This window comes from Andrena cerasifolii, chromosome 4 (genome assembly GCF_050908995.1).
Source record: "Andrena cerasifolii isolate SP2316 chromosome 4, iyAndCera1_principal, whole genome shotgun sequence".
Classification (NCBI taxonomy): domain Eukaryota; kingdom Metazoa; phylum Arthropoda; class Insecta; order Hymenoptera; family Andrenidae; genus Andrena; species Andrena cerasifolii.
Window position 1 is genome coordinate 2,504,915 of NC_135121.1, and position 18,986 is coordinate 2,523,900.

General features: G+C 36.4%; 1 protein-coding gene across 3 annotated transcripts in view; it reads left to right on the forward strand.

Moving 5' to 3' along the window:
- Positions 1 to 18,986, forward strand: part of Ggamma30a (guanine nucleotide-binding protein subunit gamma-e) — a 78,355-nt gene that overhangs the window by 13,244 nt on the left and 46,125 nt on the right. For all 3 annotated transcript variants that reach the window (XM_076810451.1, XM_076810453.1, XM_076810452.1), the window contains exon 2: positions 14,781 to 14,947. In XM_076810451.1, coding sequence (XP_076666566.1) covers positions 14,835 to 14,947 — 113 coding nt within the window. In that variant the 5' untranslated portion in view covers positions 14,781 to 14,834. The remainder of the gene's footprint in view (positions 1 to 14,780; positions 14,948 to 18,986) is intronic.

The window sequence follows — 18,986 nt, forward strand, 5'->3', positions numbered from 1 at the left end:
ATTATGAAAAAAGTGTCATTGGTCAAGTGCGGGGTAGTAAAGCTGTTTGGAGATATAAATGACACCATTTTGACTAGAAGACTATAAGACTTGTCAATGTTATTTATGGACTTCATGTCATCTTTACCAGCTCGCTATGAAATCAGTTTGAAAGTTTCCTTTTTTATAGAGAAAACTTCAAGCATTTAGAAAGACATGACCATGACGCTTTTGAAGAGGATAACCTCGAAATTCTTCAGAACTAACAAAGTAGGGTTGTTATTTCTACTTTTGTGGATTATTTTAAATTATCTATCATTAAGAGGGAATAATTTTTCCTCATTTTTGGCGCAATTTGCATTTCGATATCTTTTAGAAATTGATACGGAAAAGGCCCCAAATTCTTCAACCCAGGCCAGAAAATTTCGAATAGCTCTTTGCGAAGTTAATTTGAACAAGACCACCCTAAAATTTTCGAAGCTTAGGCATCACTGCTGTCCAGCGGTCGCTGGCAACCCTCCTAACGCCAGGCCGGTGAATGGTTGTAGTGGAATGCGTCCGGAAGGCGGTGTTGCCATTTTCGTCTGTTCGCACGCGCGCGTAGGTTGCAGTTTTAACGAATGACCCTGTATATACTTACGCTACGCGCCTACGAGCCCGCACCTACAGTATTGCAGTTCTCTTCACTGATTCTACACTTAGCAATGGGACAGCTCGACGCACGGCTGGTTGCTCGCCGCTAGGCCCTGAAAAGGGCTCCCTGTGCAGCCCTGCTTCAGGGAATCAAAAAAGTATTTTGTTCACTATTCATGTCTATTGCGTATCTGTACTCTTAGAACATGGATGTGTGTATTCCAAATGTCGTTCATCATATATCCAACGTTACGAGCCGAGGCTAAGGGCAAACAGACCGGCGGCTGGAAGGCCGAGGATCGGGTTTGTTTGTTAGAGTTTATTAGTAACGGACGAACTGGGGTCTGGTATTCCCGGGAGCCGCTATAAGGAGGTTGGTTGTCATGGACGAACCGGGGTCTGGTATCCCCGGGAACCACTAGGAAGGTAAAGTTTCACGGACGAACCGGGGTCTGGTATTCTCGGGAGCCGCTATAAGGAGGTTGGTTGTCATGGACGAACCGGGGTCTGGTATCCCCGGGAGCCACTAGGAATGTTAACTTAGCCTCGTAACTTTATAATGCGATACACCTCGAGCGGTAAAAATGTATCTATGTGGGTTAGTCTTGTAGAAGTAGTTCAGATGATGATTGGATTCAAATAAAAGAACTCTGAGTAAGAAATAACTAATTAATATAAACTAATCTATAAGCTCGGTTCTTACAATTCTTTGAGTGTTTAGTTGTCGCAGTAAGTCCACCTCCCGGTTTGATGCACTGAGAAATGCGGGGGTCTCAAAGACTTTAATAATTACAACGCCTATCAGCAACACTGCGAGCTGTATGGCTTAAGTTGAATTAATACGTGACGAAAAATGTTACTCGATCTCGCTAGCCTCTTTCGTCTAAACGTAGTAAATTTGAAATGAGCCCAGCGAATGTGGATTCTTGGCCCTTTTTATACGGTGAAATTCGGCTAGAAAGTAGTGGGGACATGAGTGCCTTCATTGAATATTAGGTTTTCGGGGAAAACTCGGTTGCATCACACCACTGCAGGAAACGGTGACCTCGCCGGGTCACGTGCATTCCGGACACCCGAAAGGGTTAAAAAGTTAAAAATAGATCTGCGTACGTAACAATCTATTATATGTTTTAAGATATTTAGCGTATTACATTCGCCCCTCCCGCCCCCCGCCCCCCCGTTACTACCATCCCCGGTCTACCCTACGGATAAACGGTACTGAAAATATAGCATTTATAAATATTCCGAAAAAAGAATATAACCCACTGCACTCGCACACAAACGGAAAATCCTGCAAATCATGATTCATATGTTGTGAAAGAATGTTTACTATACATACTGATAACGTCTTAAAATTGTTACAATAATATATATAATAAAATTAAACTATTTCTAAAAAAAACTACGCGAGAAGTGTGAACATATTTCATTCATTCTCTCGTACGATCAAATTATTAGATATAAACAAAGATTATAGGCTGTCATTGTTACCACGGGTGTAACGTTTTTGCAAGTGACGTTGCCGTTAATTACAGGAGATTCTACGAGTAGAGCGGTTTACCCGTAGAATTGTGGGATTGGTTCGGGTGGCGTGCGATAAAGAAATGAATTCCACGAAACGAGAGTCCTTCTTTTAACAATATATAACACAATAGTTTATTCAAAAAAGGTTTGACGCTAGGTCTAAATGGAACATAGAATACGACAAGGAGTCGTGTGAACTATAACGTTAAATTAATATAATAGAACATAAGGTAATTTCATAACGATGTATTGGTCGGTATTAAAGAATATCGTTTTGATTTCGGTTTAGTCGCTAAGTCGGTGTAACAGAACGTAAGATTAATTATCGAAAAATTACGCTTGGTGGGTAAGAGATTGAATCTGACGCTTCAGTCGGTAAAACAGAACATAAAGATCGTTTGACGCTTTCGTTATAGAATAGGTAGAACTGAGGCGTTAATTAATATAGAAGATATAGTATAAAGGTACGATACTAAATCGCTAATTGAACATGAAGTCTCAACTCGAATTCGGTATGATGTATAATACAAGAAATGGCGCTTCGGTCGATTTAGAATGTTAAGTTGAGAAATTGGGAGGATTCCTTCTCTCGGAGTTGTATTGGCTTCCACTTGCCTATCAACTGGTCCATGCTTTATAGGATGGAAGCTGAGGAGCTAACTAAAGCTGCCTCGGTTGTAGATACCACGTGGCTCTGGAGCTAATTAAAGCTTCCAGAGATGGAAGCCGAGTAGCTAACTAAAGCTGCCTCAGATGGAAGCCGGGTAGCCAGTTATGGCGTTCCCAAATGGAAGCCGAGGAGCTAATTAAAGCTGCCTCAGATGGGAGCCGGGATGCTAGCTGAAGCAACCCAGTTGTTGATTTCACGTGGCTCAGGAGCTAATGAAAGCTGCTTGCGATGGAAGCGAGAAGCTAATAAAAGCTGCCTGAGATGGAAGCGAGGAGCTAATGAAAGCTACCTCGTATGCTGCTGCTGGTTCGGTGGAAGAATCAAGAATAAATCTGCATCTCTCTTCTGGCGGCCTATATTTATACTCCCTGGCAGCACTTGGCCCGCACCAATCACTCCTTGCTGCGGTTACGCGCACCAATCGGATTTTACATTCGGTTCGCGCCACTCGCGCACTACACTAGGTTTATTCGGCGTCCGGTTGATCGTATGTTTCGCGCATGCGTGCTCGATCCCTTCACGGCACTCAGTTCACTCGCTTGAATAGGCGGTTATGCGCATGCGTGGTATTTCTAACTTATTGCTAACGCTGAAAGGCTTAAGTATAATATAAAGAGAATTACAACCAATGTGGTAAGAAAAAGGAAAAATTGACGGCGCACAGTGGGATGAATCGACGTTTAGGTAGGCATTCAGTTCATTTCTTACATATTTCATCATTTAATGATTATAATCTAAGATTACAGGTAATATATTGTATAATAAATACAATAATAATTTTTTTTCTCGTCGCTCTTTTTAATAATGGGACTTCATGAGTCCCTTCATGTTGATTTCCATTTATATACATCCATATATATGGAACGGGGCTTATTAATAAATTATTTAGAACATCTTGATTTGTCATTTTTCTGCTGCTCTTTTTGCGTATAATTCGCAGTAGTTTTTAAAATCATTATTTCGGGCGTTCTGGGCTTCCTCGGTTAAATATTCTAAAAAAAAATTTAGATTTCCATATTTAGAAAATGATCAGCTTTTGCACATTGGAATAGTTTTAGTTAGTCTTTTTCTTGTAATGAAAAATATAAACACTTATATTCTATTGCCAAATTAAGATTTTTTGTTACCATTTTCGTATTTTTCTAAATTAAAAGAATTGTTCGTATTTGTCCGTAAATTCAAGCATACCTCATAATTCTGGATAGATTCAATTTCACAAAATTCAATTATTCATATCCGACCGCTTCCGACCCTTTGAAAAATTGATATTTTTTTTGCACAAACGCAGGTGCAAGTAAGGAGAAATATACTATTTTGCTCCAATTTTTTATTTGCAATCATAATTGTGCAAATTGAATGTTTTTAACTTTAAATTACACTAATTGAGTAATGTTCAAATATAATAATAAAGAGTAATATATGTTGGAAGTGAATTTATTAATAAGCCCCGATCCATATATATAGATGTATATATATGGAAATCAACATGAAGGGACTCTTGAAGTCCCATTATTAAAAAGAGCGACGAGAAAAAAAATGATTATTGTATTTATTATACAATATATTACCTGTAAGCTTAGGTTATAATAATTAAATGATGAAATATGTAAGAAATGAACTGAATGCCTACCTAAACGTCGGTGCGTCCCACTGTGCGCCGTTGCCGGTACGTATCGGTCCATGCTGTATAGTGTAAATCGACCTTTACCCGACGACCGCGTTCAGGTAGTTCGGACAGTGTCACATAACAGTATGTTTGAAACTTTTTTATAATGTCACGAATTTCATTGTGCAGTTCCGTTTCTACCGAGTTTAGAGGTGTCTGTGTTATACATGCAATTTGAAACGTAGAGGCTAACATGTTTATTACGTTAGTAACATTAATCGACTTCATTTTAAAGAAAAGTCTTTCAAACAATGATGACTCAATTTATTCAATTGAATGGTAACTGAGTGCTGCCAAAAATGTACCTGCTGTTAGCTACATCGTCGGGAATATTTATATCAATCAAAGACGCGGGGATATGAACATGTTTATGGAAAATTGAATGTGGCACAAGAATATTATTAGTTACAATTAAAATGATGCAAAGTCACTGCAAATCTTCACGTATTATTTATTTATCGTGTGGTTTAGCTTTAATGAGTTTTACCTTGGATGCAATTTTAGCAACCCCTAAAAGCGGATATCTAGAAACTCATCCCAGCGAATTTCAAAATCCTGTATATTTCTGTTACTTCAGGAATGAAAAGCATATACCTAAATGTAGTATTTGTGTGTGTGGGGGGAGGGGGCGACTTTTATGCGATGTGTATGGTGTGGCAAGTATTTTTGTTTTAATCATTTCTATGAAGAACATCATTATTGTACCAATTACAAACTGTAATTTTCAATGTATCTATTGTCTTCTATTAGTATAATTCTTCCAATGTATAATCAAACAATACATGTACAAAAAGAGACTGCAAGTGTTTAAATATTACTTTATGCGGCCACTTCATTACTGAAAACTGCTATAATGTTATAATTATATTTAATATTAAGTGTAATATTATATATATGTTATTAGTGGGATAGGTAAGTAAAATTGATTTACAATCATTTAAAATTCATATACATATACATTATGCAAATCGGAAGGTTCGACAAGGTTATCGGCATCAATGCGATTCTACGTCATTTTAATGATAACATATATACTTTGCAAAGTCATTGTAAATCTTCACGCATTATTTATTTTTCGCATGGTTTCCAAAATAGTTTAGTTTTAATGAGTTTTACCTTGGATGCAATTTTAGGTACGTACTGCCTTGCTTAAATAATTGAAAGCTGTCTGAACTTTACATACATAATATTTTAAATATGGCTTTAAGAAACCATGTTATTAATAAGAAACTGCCAAAATGAACTTCAAATTCGGTAGTAGAGATTTTATTTGTTTGCAAAAAAATATAATACATAAATTATTTATATGTATAAAAAGAGATTATCCAGAGGTATTTCAGCGTATATTTACAAAATACAAAAACTTAATTTTAAGGGGTGGTGGTGGGGGTAACTTGAAAATATGGATTTTTCGAGAATTATTTTTACGCTGTTTTGTAGATATAAAAGAAGGATGCAACTTTTGTTTAAACTTCGTTTCGATATTTCTCATCGTTCTCGAGATATTCCACGGAAAATAAAATTCTGCATTTTATTCAAGGGGTGATTTCACCCCTAAAAATTGCATTATGGCGCCACCAAAAATAGGGTTGTGTTACGGATGAACTACTCTACTTACACACCGAGTTTCATAATTTTCTGAATTTTCGGGTTGCGAACATCCCTATTAGGTACGCAGGAACTAAAAATCGTTAAAAAAAATAAGCATAAAGGCAAATGTTTATGAAAAAACCACTATATTTGTAAAATTTGTATGTTGTGCATATGTAGATATGTGAAAACGAAAAGACAGATATTTTGCTAACATGAAATTGAGCGTGCCTACATATAAAATTGAATTACTAACATACTTATAATATTTAATTTGTTATACCAATAGTAGTCACATATCCCGTGTGACGTACCGCTTCGAACCGCCGCACAGTGGGACGCACCGACGTTTAGGTAGGCATTCAGTTCATTTCTTACATATTTCATCATTTAATTATTATAACCTAAGCTTACAGGTAATATATTGTATAATAAATACAATAATCATTTTTTTTCTCGTCGCTCTTTTTAATAATGGGACTTCAAGAGTCCCTTCATGTTGATTTCCATATATATACATCTATATATATGGATCGGGGCTTATTAATAAATTCACTTCCAACATATATTACTCTTTATTATTATATTTGAACATTACTCAATTAGTGTAATTTAAAGTTAAAAACATTCAATTTGCACAATTATGATTGCAAATAAAAAATTGGAGCAAAATAGTATATTTCTCCTTACTTGCACCTGCGTTTGTGCAAAAAAAATATCAATTTTTCAAAGGGTCGGAAGCGGTCGGATATGAATAATTGAATTTTGTGAAATTGAATCTATCCAGAATTATGAGGTATGCTTGAATTTACGGACAAATACGAACAATTCTTTTAATTTAGAAAAATACGAAAATGGTAACAAAAAATCTTAATTTGGCAATAGAATATAAGTGTTTATATTTTTCATTACAAGAAAAAGACTAACTAAAACTATTCCAATGTGCAAAAGCTGATCATTTTCTAAATATGGAAATCTAAATTTTTTTTTAGAATATTTAACCGAGGAAGCCCAGAACGCCCGAAATAATGATTTTAAAAACTACTGCGAATTATACGCAAAAAGAGCAGCAGAAAAATGACAAATCAAGATGTTCTAAATAATTTATTAATAAGCCCCGTTCCATATATATGGATGTATATAAATGGAAATCAACATGAAGGGACTCATGAAGTCCCATTATTAAAAAGAGCGACGAGAAAAAAAATTATTATTGTATTTATTATACAATATATTACCTGTAATCTTAGATTATAATCATTAAATGATGAAATATGTAAGAAATGAACTGAATGCCTACCTAAACGTCGATTCATCCCACTGTGCGGCGCGGTCTGTAACCGGCATGTAATGTTATGCGTGCGTCTACACTGCTCCGGCAACAGTCGGGCAGTTCACTTTTAGCAGTCGAAATGAGCGGATCAGACAGTGACGAGGAATTGATTCTTCTAGCCTTACTTTTAGACGAAGAGGATGCCGCAGCAAAAAGAGCAAAAAAGCGAGATAGAATTTGGGTACATCGAATATTAAAAAGGAAAAAAGTCGAAGGGTACTATTGGACTTTATTCAAAGAGTTACTAAAATACGACGATAAGTTTTATTTAATGCAATTTTTTTGAATTGCTAGAATCGATTGAACCCCCGGTAATTATATACTTTAGCGATTCCTCACCGATTTTGATGAAATTTGGACATGTAGTAAAACTCTACATTCTGGGCAACTTTTTCCTATACATGTTGCCGCCGCTCTGTCTTAGTTTCCGAGATATTCGCAAAAGCATTTTTTAAATTTCTTGCTTTAGTGTTATAATTTGGGTTAGTGTTGGGTTAGGTTATATGGAGTTTTACAACATATCCAAATTTCATAAAAATCGGTGAGGAATCGCTAAAGTAAATAATTACCGAACTCCCTATCGCAGTATTTAGGATGGCCCATTGCATACAACGGCACACATAACTTAACCCTGATAGCCAGATCTGGGCAGCAGAATCTGACGTCAGAACTGCAGCAGTCTGTGTCCGCATTTGGCTGCATTCTGATGTGCAGAGCCTGAGGTGCAGTGCCTGATGTCAAATGGACAGCAGATCGACAGCAGATTTCGCCGTCTGCTAGGCACAGCAACAGCGCCATCTGAGATCCAGAATTACCAAGCAATTGCCTACAGATGGCGCTGTTGCTGTGCCAGCAGACGGCGAAATCTGCTGTCGATCTGCTGTCGATCTGCTGTCCATCTGACATCAGGCACTGCACCTCAGGCTCTGCACATCAGAACGCAGCCAAATGCGGACACAAACTGCTGCAGTTCTGATGTCAGATTCTGCTGCCCAGATCTGGCTATCAGGGTAACTTGCTTTATCAATTTTTCGGAATTCATCTTCTGCTGCATGCAGTCTATGCCGTTTACTGATTCACACTGGCAGACCAGCGACGACACGTCTCGACACGGACCGTCACGAACCGGCAAAACAGTCTTCGCGACCATGTCGACCGGCGTCGGTTCGTGCCGTAGTCGGAACGTTGCAAGTCGGTGCCGGATAGTGTAAATCGACCTTTATACCTCTCGACTTACCCGAACGCAGTCGTCATGCGACGCCAACCAATTTACGCTTTAACGTACCCCTGGAGTTAAGCATGTGCAGCAGCCGGTTGGTGTAAGGTGGCCTGCATGTGCTTTCACCTTTCCAGGAAAAGCAAGGCCCTCCAGTTTTCCTGGTCACGTGGGCCACGCCGAATCCCTTGTTCCAACAGGGGATAAAAACACAAGACCTCCTCCCCAAGGAGTCAGTCGATTTCCACAAGCTTGCGCGTGTACTCTTGGTCACCTCTCTACGACCCAGAGTCGAATATACAATTTGTACTTAATATAATAAATAAGATTGGAAAGCGAAAACCCTTCAGTTTTCCCAACCCATAACCATACATTCCTTACCATTAATTGAACATGATTCTGTGCTCGATTTTGCCGATCCATCAGAACCACATGGTGCACAAGTTGTAGAGTACATTATGCCTGCAGAAGAAGAAGAAGACAGTTTTGAACCTGCAGAATGTACTGTTGATGATGAAGGTGGAAGAGTTGACTTAAGTTATAAGAGAAAAGCAGTAACGTTTTGGAAAAGTGGAAAAAAGGCACATCGATCGCTTACCAGTGTACAGAAAAATTATCGCATGGTTAAATCTTTGCAGCAGCTATACAGGTGGGGGCGAGTGTAGAGAGAGGTGGAACAAATGCAGATAAATTTGCATTTATTGCAGAATATGTACTGCAAAAGTTTGAAGAACCTTGTGACAGAAGATCTATTATTCATGACATGAATTTAAGATTGTGGGCCTTGGAGGCAAAAAATCAGGTGGACCTACCCCAATTCGTGGTAGGTAAATGGCGGATTTGGAACTTTAAGACTGCGCATAGGATTGTGTCCCTCAAGATAACAACATTCAGGACGCAATTTACGTTTGAAGATATTGACAATATCAAAAATATCGTAGAATCGTTTGTTTCTCGCGTAAAGTCTAACATCCCAGCTGTCGGAGTTGAAAAAATTTATAACGCAGACGAGAGTGGCTTCAACCTTGAAATACATTCAGGGTGAACATTGGCAAAATTAGGAGTGAAAACAGTAGAAGCGACGATTCAATCGGTATCTTCTACAACACATAGCTACACTATTAGGGTGCGTCAATTTTTTGAATATTTTAATTTTAAAAACGACTAGTGAGAAAACGGTACAATTTCAGGTTTAAAATTAATCACTACCTTTAAATTTTGTGTAATACATTATTTACCTAGTTGGAATTTCATTTGAAATTATAGAAAAATACGAAAATTATTAAAATTATTTTAAAAAAATTAATAGGTAAGCTTATGAACCGCAACAGAAGCAAACAAGATGTCGCTTCTTTGGTGGACTTTGTTAAATAGCATTAAATTTACTACATAAATGACATATATATATAGATAGACTAGATCTGTTGCTAAAGTTACATATATTTTCATTTCGTAATAAATACAAATTTCCATACATTTTCATGCGAATGTAATAAACACTAATTTCCACATATTTTTATTTTCATTTTCATGCTTTTCTGTAAGCAAGAATCACTTTAAGCAGTATATGGATATGTAGTTTGTAGTTAAATCTTACTTAATTTTCACTTTTTTTCAACTGTGATTTGAAGTAGCCAAACCTTACTCAAATCAATTTCTGAAGATGGTTTCAGATTCAGGATTAAAAACAGCATTACTTTGTCACTAGTCATCCTAAAATTTTCAAAATTTTTAAATTTACCCATACAATTGACACCCTACTACACTGTAATGCCTATTATATCAGCAAGCGGACGTCTTCTTTCACCACTATAAATAGTTTTGAAGGAATCTACAGGAACACTTGGTCCGATAGTGCAAAGAACTCTATTCCGTCCGGTTAATATTTACATCGGTACTTCAAAGTCAGGAAAACTCATGTCTGAACATTTTAAAACTTGGTTTTAGCGAAGTGTATCTATCGAATACTGGTCGTAGAAACATGATCCTACTCGACACATGGACGGGACACTGCCCAAATGAGTTACAGCGGTTGATTCCCCAAGACAAGGAAGTAACTTTTTCAATGATTCCAAAAAAAAAACAATGGGCTTCGTTCAGCCTTTAGATGTGTTTGGATTCCGGATTTGGAAAAAATTCGTGCGGACATTTTCGGATAATGTGATTCTCCAAGAGAGAGATGTCAATTTGCACTTACGTAATGAAATAATTAAATTGCAGTCCCTAACCCACAACCAGTTTTCTTCGCCCAGATTCAAAACACCTTTTCCAATATGCTTGGCTTAAAAGCGGATATCGCGAAACGCATCCCAGCGAATTTCAAAACCCTGTAGATTTATGTTACTTCAGGAATGAAAAGTTTATACCCAAATGTAGTATGTGTGGGAAGCCGGCATTTATGAGATGTGCATGGTGTGGCAAGAATTTTTGTTTTAGTCAGTTCTATGAAGAACATCATTATTGTACCAATTACAAACCGTAATTTTCAATGTACATATCGTCTTCTATTAGTATAATTTTTCCAATGTATAATCAAACAATACAACATGTACAAAAAGACACAGCAAATGTTTAAATATTACCTTATGCGGCCAGTTCATTAATGAAAACTGCTATAATGTTATAATGAAATTTAATATGATCTGTAATATTATATATATTATTAGTGGGTTAGGTAAGTAAAATTGATTTATAATCATTTAAAATTCATATACATATGCATTATGCACATCGGAAGGTTCGACAAGGTTATCGGCATCAATGCGATTCTACGTCATTTTAATGATAACATATATATTTTGCAAAGTCATTGTAAATCTTCACGCATTATTTATTTTTCGTGTGGTTTCCAAAATAGCCTAATAAGATTACACTTCAAGTATTGAATGCAATTTTAGGTACGTACTGCCTTGCTTAAATAATTGAAAGTTGTCTGAACTTTATTGTATTTGTACTTTTGTTTTACCTGTGTTTTTACACAGGATGGCGTTTCAAGCATTTTTCTTATATTGCCCAACGAACATTAGTCATTCATTTTTCCTTCCTCTCTCCTTCGGGTCCCAGCAGCAGCAGCGCACAGTGGGGTATTTGGCCTCAAAAGCTGGCCAAAATTCTAGATGCTTTAGAATTTGTTCAAACTTGGTATATAAGGGTTCTTGGGGGCGCTGATTTTGAATCGCATATCAAAACTTCAAAATTCAAAATGATAGCGCCAATATGGCGCCAAAAATTGCAGAAAATTGACCAGCATTATTTTTTGTTGTTTCATGAAAAACAAAAATACTTTATTGATCTTAAAAAATATATTGTGCCACAATAGAATAAATCGATGATCAATCAGATGATGATGTCCACGGTTCCTTGTCGCGTCGGAAAACACTTCAGCTACGAACTCTTCATCATGGGAACATGAATCTTGCGTGTCCAAGGACCTGTCCTAGTCACTAGGAAGACTCATTTCTATGGTTTCTTTGAAGAAGAGATTACTTGTTTTTCATGGTATGGGTCTCATACCTGTTAACACGGGAACGCGACCGTACAGGCGTGCGTGAAACGCTGCAACACTCGATTGTCATTTCTAGCTAAATTAGCTATAAAACTACCATCCGGACGAATCCGGAACCAATTTTTTTTGCATTGTGATCACAAATCTTTATCAAATGTAATGACACCAAGAAAAGCATCCGGACGCACCCGGAAGTATAACAAAATCGTTAATGAATTCTTATAATCGTAAAGAAAATTTACTGAACTCTCGATTATCTTCAAACGTTAATAACTATAGAAATATATATGATGAAACACTAAAACTTGTTCGAAAGTGCAGTACATACTTACCTGAAAAGCTTCCATAATGGAAGAATTCACACACTTTCCTTACAACATGTAAACATCACTAATAAGCTAACGATGTTTCAGAGGATAGTTAAGAAAGAAATGCGTGCTCTAAAATCTCCTAACTTTCGATGAAGCCCGTTGCTTCATGAGTGCACAAATGAAAAAAACAATATTGCTACCTTGTTCCTTACATATTCAACTGCCACGAGCAGCAAAAATTTTACGACTTACGCGAAATTTTTTAAATCGACTTTTGGCCAGTTTTTATGGCCAAATACCCCACTGTGCAGCGCATCGGAAGAAAGGTGGTCTCCCATCTTTCCCCAGTACACCGTCCCGTGATGCTTAACTTCGGTGATCTAACGAGAACCAGTGTTTTCCATCACGCTGGAAGTTGATGGCCGCTGGTGTCTGAACCTTACATAAATAATAAATTAAATATGGTTTAGGAAACCATGTTATTATTGGAAACTGTCAAAATAGACTTCAAAGTCGGCAATAGAGGTTTTATTTGTTTGCAAAAAATATATAACACATAAACTATTTATATGTATGAAAAGAGATTATCCAGAGATATTTCAGCGTATATTTACAAAATACAAAAACTTAATTTTAAGGGGTAGTGGAGGGGGTAACTTGAAAAATATGGATTTTTCGAGAATTATTTTTACGGTGTTTTGTAGATATAAAAGAATGATGCAACTTTAAGAAAGTAAAGATTATTCGAAAGTATAGTACATATCTACAAGAAAGGCTTCTGCAAGAAAAAAAATTGACACAATTTGTTTACAACATACAAAAATGACTATTTAGCCAACGGTGTTTCAGAGACTGATCAAGAGAGAAACGTGTACTATGAAGACTCTTCACTTCTGACAAATAATAATTCTTTATGAGTGAATAAATGAAAAAAACAATATTGGCACATTGTTCTTCATACATTCAACTATCTCAGGAAATTTTTTTTTTCAGTTTGTACAAGATTTTTCAAATCGACTTTTGGCCAGCTTTTAGGGCCAAATACTCCACTGTGCGCTGCCCACCGAAGTCAAGGAACTTTTACTGTATTTTAAATTATTACACTACATTGCTTGAAAGTGAATGAAAATTGATTTATTCCTCTAAAAATCGGAAGACCCATGTATACAAAGAATATTATCATTTAGGAAACTCACGCTTAAGGGGGTATACCCGTTTGAACCCTCGGAAAATGTGTACATTTTGTGGATTTTTTTACAAGTTTTTTTTTTAAATGTGTTTATTTTGCCATAAAGAATACGTAACAATTTTTTTTATAAATGCTTACTAGGTATAAACACAGCCGAATTGGCACCTCGTTTCAATAACAATATATTCTAGGTATCAGTCTCTAACGAGCGCTCGTACTTAAACAAAATATAGTTACTTAATTTTTAATATATGTTAAATTGCACTTAGTTTGCTTTCCCTATCTTTTCAGCCATAGAGTAGTTGTACTGTGTTTTCCCTGGAGAAATCGGCTCTAAACCAGGGATTTTTTTACAAATCAACGCCTTGATGAATATTTCCCGTTTTTTTGCTATCTTTACATAGTATTATGAAGTACATAAAAAAAAGTTTCAGTTAAAAAACTATTGTTTTTCCAAAGTTATGCATACATATCCGAAAGTCTCTCGATTTTAGACCGCTAAACGGTGGGCCTAAAAACTCGCGCTACGTTCCTCCAATTCACTTCCAATTTTGCATGCAGGATCGTAATAAGATTCCACATCGTCCAACGAGGGCTTTTTTTAATCCGATTCCCCGTTTATTATTTAGAAAGAAAAACTGTGGCCTTCTCTCTTAGAAAAATGTAACTTTACCTTTGATCTCTCATCATTTCCTTTTTTTCCAAAATTTTCAAAATCGGCCCCGTCGGACGATAGCTATTGACATACTTTATAAGAAGATTTTATTGTGTTTGATTTCTCACACGACATACAGCTGTTTTCAGGCCCACCGTTTAGCCGTCTGAAATCGAGAGGCTTTCGGATATGTATGCATAACTTCCGAAAATCAATAGTTTTTTAACTGAAACTTTTTTTTTAAGTAGTTCATAATACTATGCGAAGATAGCAAAAAAACGGGAAATCTTCATGAAGCCGTTGATTTGTAAAAAATCCACAAAATGTACACATTCTCCGAGGGTTGAAACGGGTATACCCCCGGTAACTGGCTAAAATTTCAAAGAAAAAAAAGTTTATCGCGCACTTTTCTCGCAGAATCGAATTTCCTGTTGTCTATCGGTGACGTAGGTTCAGTGTTCCATTAACAGGAGTCCTCATACACAGACAGTTCTATTGATTTTTCGTAGAGGCGCAAGCGCTATTCGGTTCTTATCTGGGAAAAGGGAGGCGCGGCTATAACCATGGATCCCAGTGTACTCGCCAACATGGACAAGGACGCGTTGAAGAAACAGATCGAGAATATGAAGTACCAGGCCAGTATGGAACGGTGGCCTCTGTCGAAGAGTATTGCCGCGTAAGTCTGTCAGAATCTATTTTTTTCATATTCTATGCTTGCAAATCGTTCCGCGATGTACATTTTTATTTAATTTTAATTCCTTCTACCTCTGTATCACTTGCACCCCCAATATCCTTCCGTTCAAGCTTCTTTCAGACATAGTTTTGCGATACAACTCGTGCCGTGCTTACTATGGTAAAGCTTACTTATCCGGTGAATGAAAGCGTTGTATAAAAAAATGGACCGTCTGTTTCTTTGTGGGATAATTTATAAATTGATGAACGAGATAGTTTATCCTTTCTCTTTAGCTCTTTCGCGAAGGTGTAACAAACTACTTTGCAGAGGACATACTTACAATAGAAAGTTGTACTATGCGTTCCTTTCCAGAGATCAGTTTAGTGGTTCTGTACCACTTTATACATATGGGTCTCGTGAAATAAATCTGCATAAATAAAATAAGTGACAAGTTTATTTGGTAGCGCTACTGTTTAATATCATTGGAATTGAAGAAACACCTAGGGGAGGATTTTATTATGCATTTAATCTGTTTGGTATTCAATGCAAACATTATGTAGGGTTAATATAGAAATTAAATTCGACCTTATTGTTCAGAATCGTTTAAGGGTAGTTAAATCAATAGAACTTTTTAGCTGCTACGATTTTCTCAGTAATGTTTGTTTACATAAGAAGAATTTACGCTGCAGATTTTTCTATCAAAATAGTAGCTTCTCGTTGCACCTTCACCCACGATTTGAGGTTTATTTTCTAATTAGACACACGCACGCGCCCGCATACACACGCACGCACATACTGAGCAAAGAATTGTGCAATCCATGTGGCAAACGCAGTGAAAATAAACGGGGATGGTTTAATAAATATTTAGTCTTAAAATTTAGAAAAAGTGTTTGCATTCTGTACGTGTCACTACAGAAATGACTTAAATTTTCTAATATAAGTCCTAATCGCAAATATTTGCCCGAAAATAAAATAATATCAAGTGAGTGTAGCTTATACGAATACACTTTAGTTGATTTGGTAATGCGCTTGATGCACGAAACTGAGCACCTTTTGCAATTCGTTTTTGTTGCATCCTCACAGTTGATTTCTATATGTATGTGCAACGCATCTCCTTCCTTTATTATTTCGTTGTGTCCCAATACTTTGAAACGCATCGTTTCTTTCTTGTTTCACAAGTTTCTCTGACTAAAGATTCTACGCTGGGCTAGGTTTACCTGCTTGAAATCTATTCAGTTTCACTCCACTGGCGAAATATTTTTATACGAACATCACCGTCTGCTTTATGTCGTTGATTGGTGAAAAAATGATCGACGGTCTCATAGGTTCAAGTTTTCTTCAACTTACCATAAGTGTGATATACATTTCTGAAAGTGGTTTGTAGCTTTTAACAGAGTTCCCTACCGACAACAGGTGAATTCGTCTTCGTCGTCAAAATGGATTTGTGAATGAAATGTGTCAGTTGTGTTTACAGTGCACCTCCCGAATGAGTGGTACGGGCACGAATGGAGTGATTCTACTTGCGCAAACGAATCGGAAATGTAGAATAACATTTTTTAACATAAGCCTTCGTTTTCGGGAAAACTGAGTTTGGACATTCTTCGGGTACACGTGCACCTAAGTTTCTACTGTATGAATATCTTTTCCGGTATTTGTATCTGTCAACATTGAAAAGGTAATTGTTTGTTCATTAGCACTTTTATTACTTTCCTATGGATGCACAGTGGTCTGGACACCTACTTTTAGCGGCCAAAATTCTAATTTTTCTCAAACTTGGTGATCAAGGGTTTTTGAGGTCACTGATAACGAGTCTGACACCAAAAATGTAAAATTCAAGATGGTGGATTCAAATTTATAGCCAAAATTGAAAACACCTTTATATTGATTTTTTCCAATGCAAATTCATTTTCTATCATATAATTCGACTATGTATCGCAAGTTATTAATAAAAAAAACACTGTTATTACTAACAAAAAATTTCGTGTCGATAATTAAATATCAATTTTTTTCCGCACAAATTATTATTTTATCACGGGGTTCAATTAAATACTTATATTTTTGTAAAAAGCACGCCTGCACTAGAGAAGAAACAAGGGGAAACATCAGTTCTAACATTATCTTTAACTAAATAAATATAACTAAACAAATATATAAGTATTATACATATACACGCAATGAAAACATCTGAGAATGTCCGCTTCTTTCAAATCGCTACTGAAGCGTCTAGGTCGCCCAAATACCTCTAGCGTCATTTCTAAAAGTCTGCATAAAGTTGAAGACTGCACTTGAAATTTGCGCGCTCCTGTTAACAATTGTGTAAGCTTTCATGTAACAAATGTCCGACGATCACTCTTAATCATTTTTTTATAAGCCTTCTCGAAGTTTCAATTGATATAAACATTGCACTCTTTGTACATCCACTAAAAAATGCTTGTGGCACATATAAATAAGTGAAATATACTTCTTTACCTGTATAACTGTATAATACAAACACGTATTTTAATGTTCTATAATGAGTAATTAAAACAATTAGATTCACATAAAATTTCACGATTTTGTCTTCGTAATATTATATCCAATCAAAGAATCATCTGAAAAAGGAAAGATATGCGGATTTAGAAGCTCTGGAGGGTTGTCAATTCATAAAAAAAATTACATTGTAAAGTTGAAGTTTAGAAATTGAATTTTGGCCACCCACCATACCACTGTGGGGTGTATGATTAAGGACGGCACGCCATAAGATGAAACATTTAAGTTCTTCCACATTACTTTAGTTAGTTGATATTATACAGGGTGTTACACCTAACTTTATCACTTGAAATATTTCTGCCAAATTTAAAATTTCATAAAAATGTTTCCTACAAAAGTTGTATAGTTATGGGGGCAGCGTCGTATAGTAACAATGGTTTTATTCTGTTGGCAGGGAATAATGAGATGAAACTTTATTTTTTGAAAGTGGCTATCGAATAACGACAAATAAAATATAGCATTCCATTGAAGAAAACAAAGATGACCTTCGTACCCCATTAAACTCTCCAAGCAGAATAAAAGTATTATTACTATACGCCTGCCCCCACAAGACTAGGCAACTTCTATGGGAAATTTTTTGTGACATTTGAAATATAGCAAAAATATTTCAGGTGATAAAATTAGATGAAACACTGTGTACATTGTTGAAAATGCTATCTACTTTACCACATACAAAGCTGTGCTCTTGTTGCCAAGTTATCGGGAACTGTTTGACGCGTGCTTTTATTTTTTAAATTCTCCAATGCTAAAACTGTTCTCGACCTTAGATATTTAATGTTTATTATATCCTCAGACTAGATTATTGATCTAACATGTTCCCACAAATTAGTTATTCTACTCCACTATCAACTATCTATCAATTCAAATTTTATATCGTTGTCTTCAGAATCTTGTTATTTCACGACTACAATGTGGCGGTGGTCTGTCTTGTTGGAAAACAAAGACGCTACTAATATGGGGAGCCACGTTTTGACGTTACATTATTTTCAAAGAAATAGGGATGTACGATAGCGTCACCAGTTATTCCAGTTAGTGTCCGTGGTAGAAAACATCGTTTCCCTGTTTTGTAATGGAACAGTTCACACTTGTTCGTGTCAGTTACTTACACTGGAACAAAAGAACCATGGTCACTGATGGCACTGCACCGTCACGGAACTGATATGTATGCGTATACCTTTACACTCAATCGTTATTGAACATTCGATGAGGATTTTAAGGGGACCTTCCGGTCTAAAAGTCGATTTTTCTTTATCTCATTTTTCGAATGTTCGACCTTTTAGGAATACGTTTTTAAAAGGATTTGTTGAAATTCGTAAAATTCCCGAAGTTATAGGCATTTGAGTAGCGGCAAATGCATGAGCAACAGTCGGCCACTCGGCGCCCACGTCAAACTTTAAACGCATTTTTCTCGAAACAGAGTTCTCAAAACGGTGGGACCTGTATCTCCAAAAGTTTTTATCCGATTCGACTGAAACTTTTTTTATTTTGAAGAATATACTTCTGGCTAGGGGGA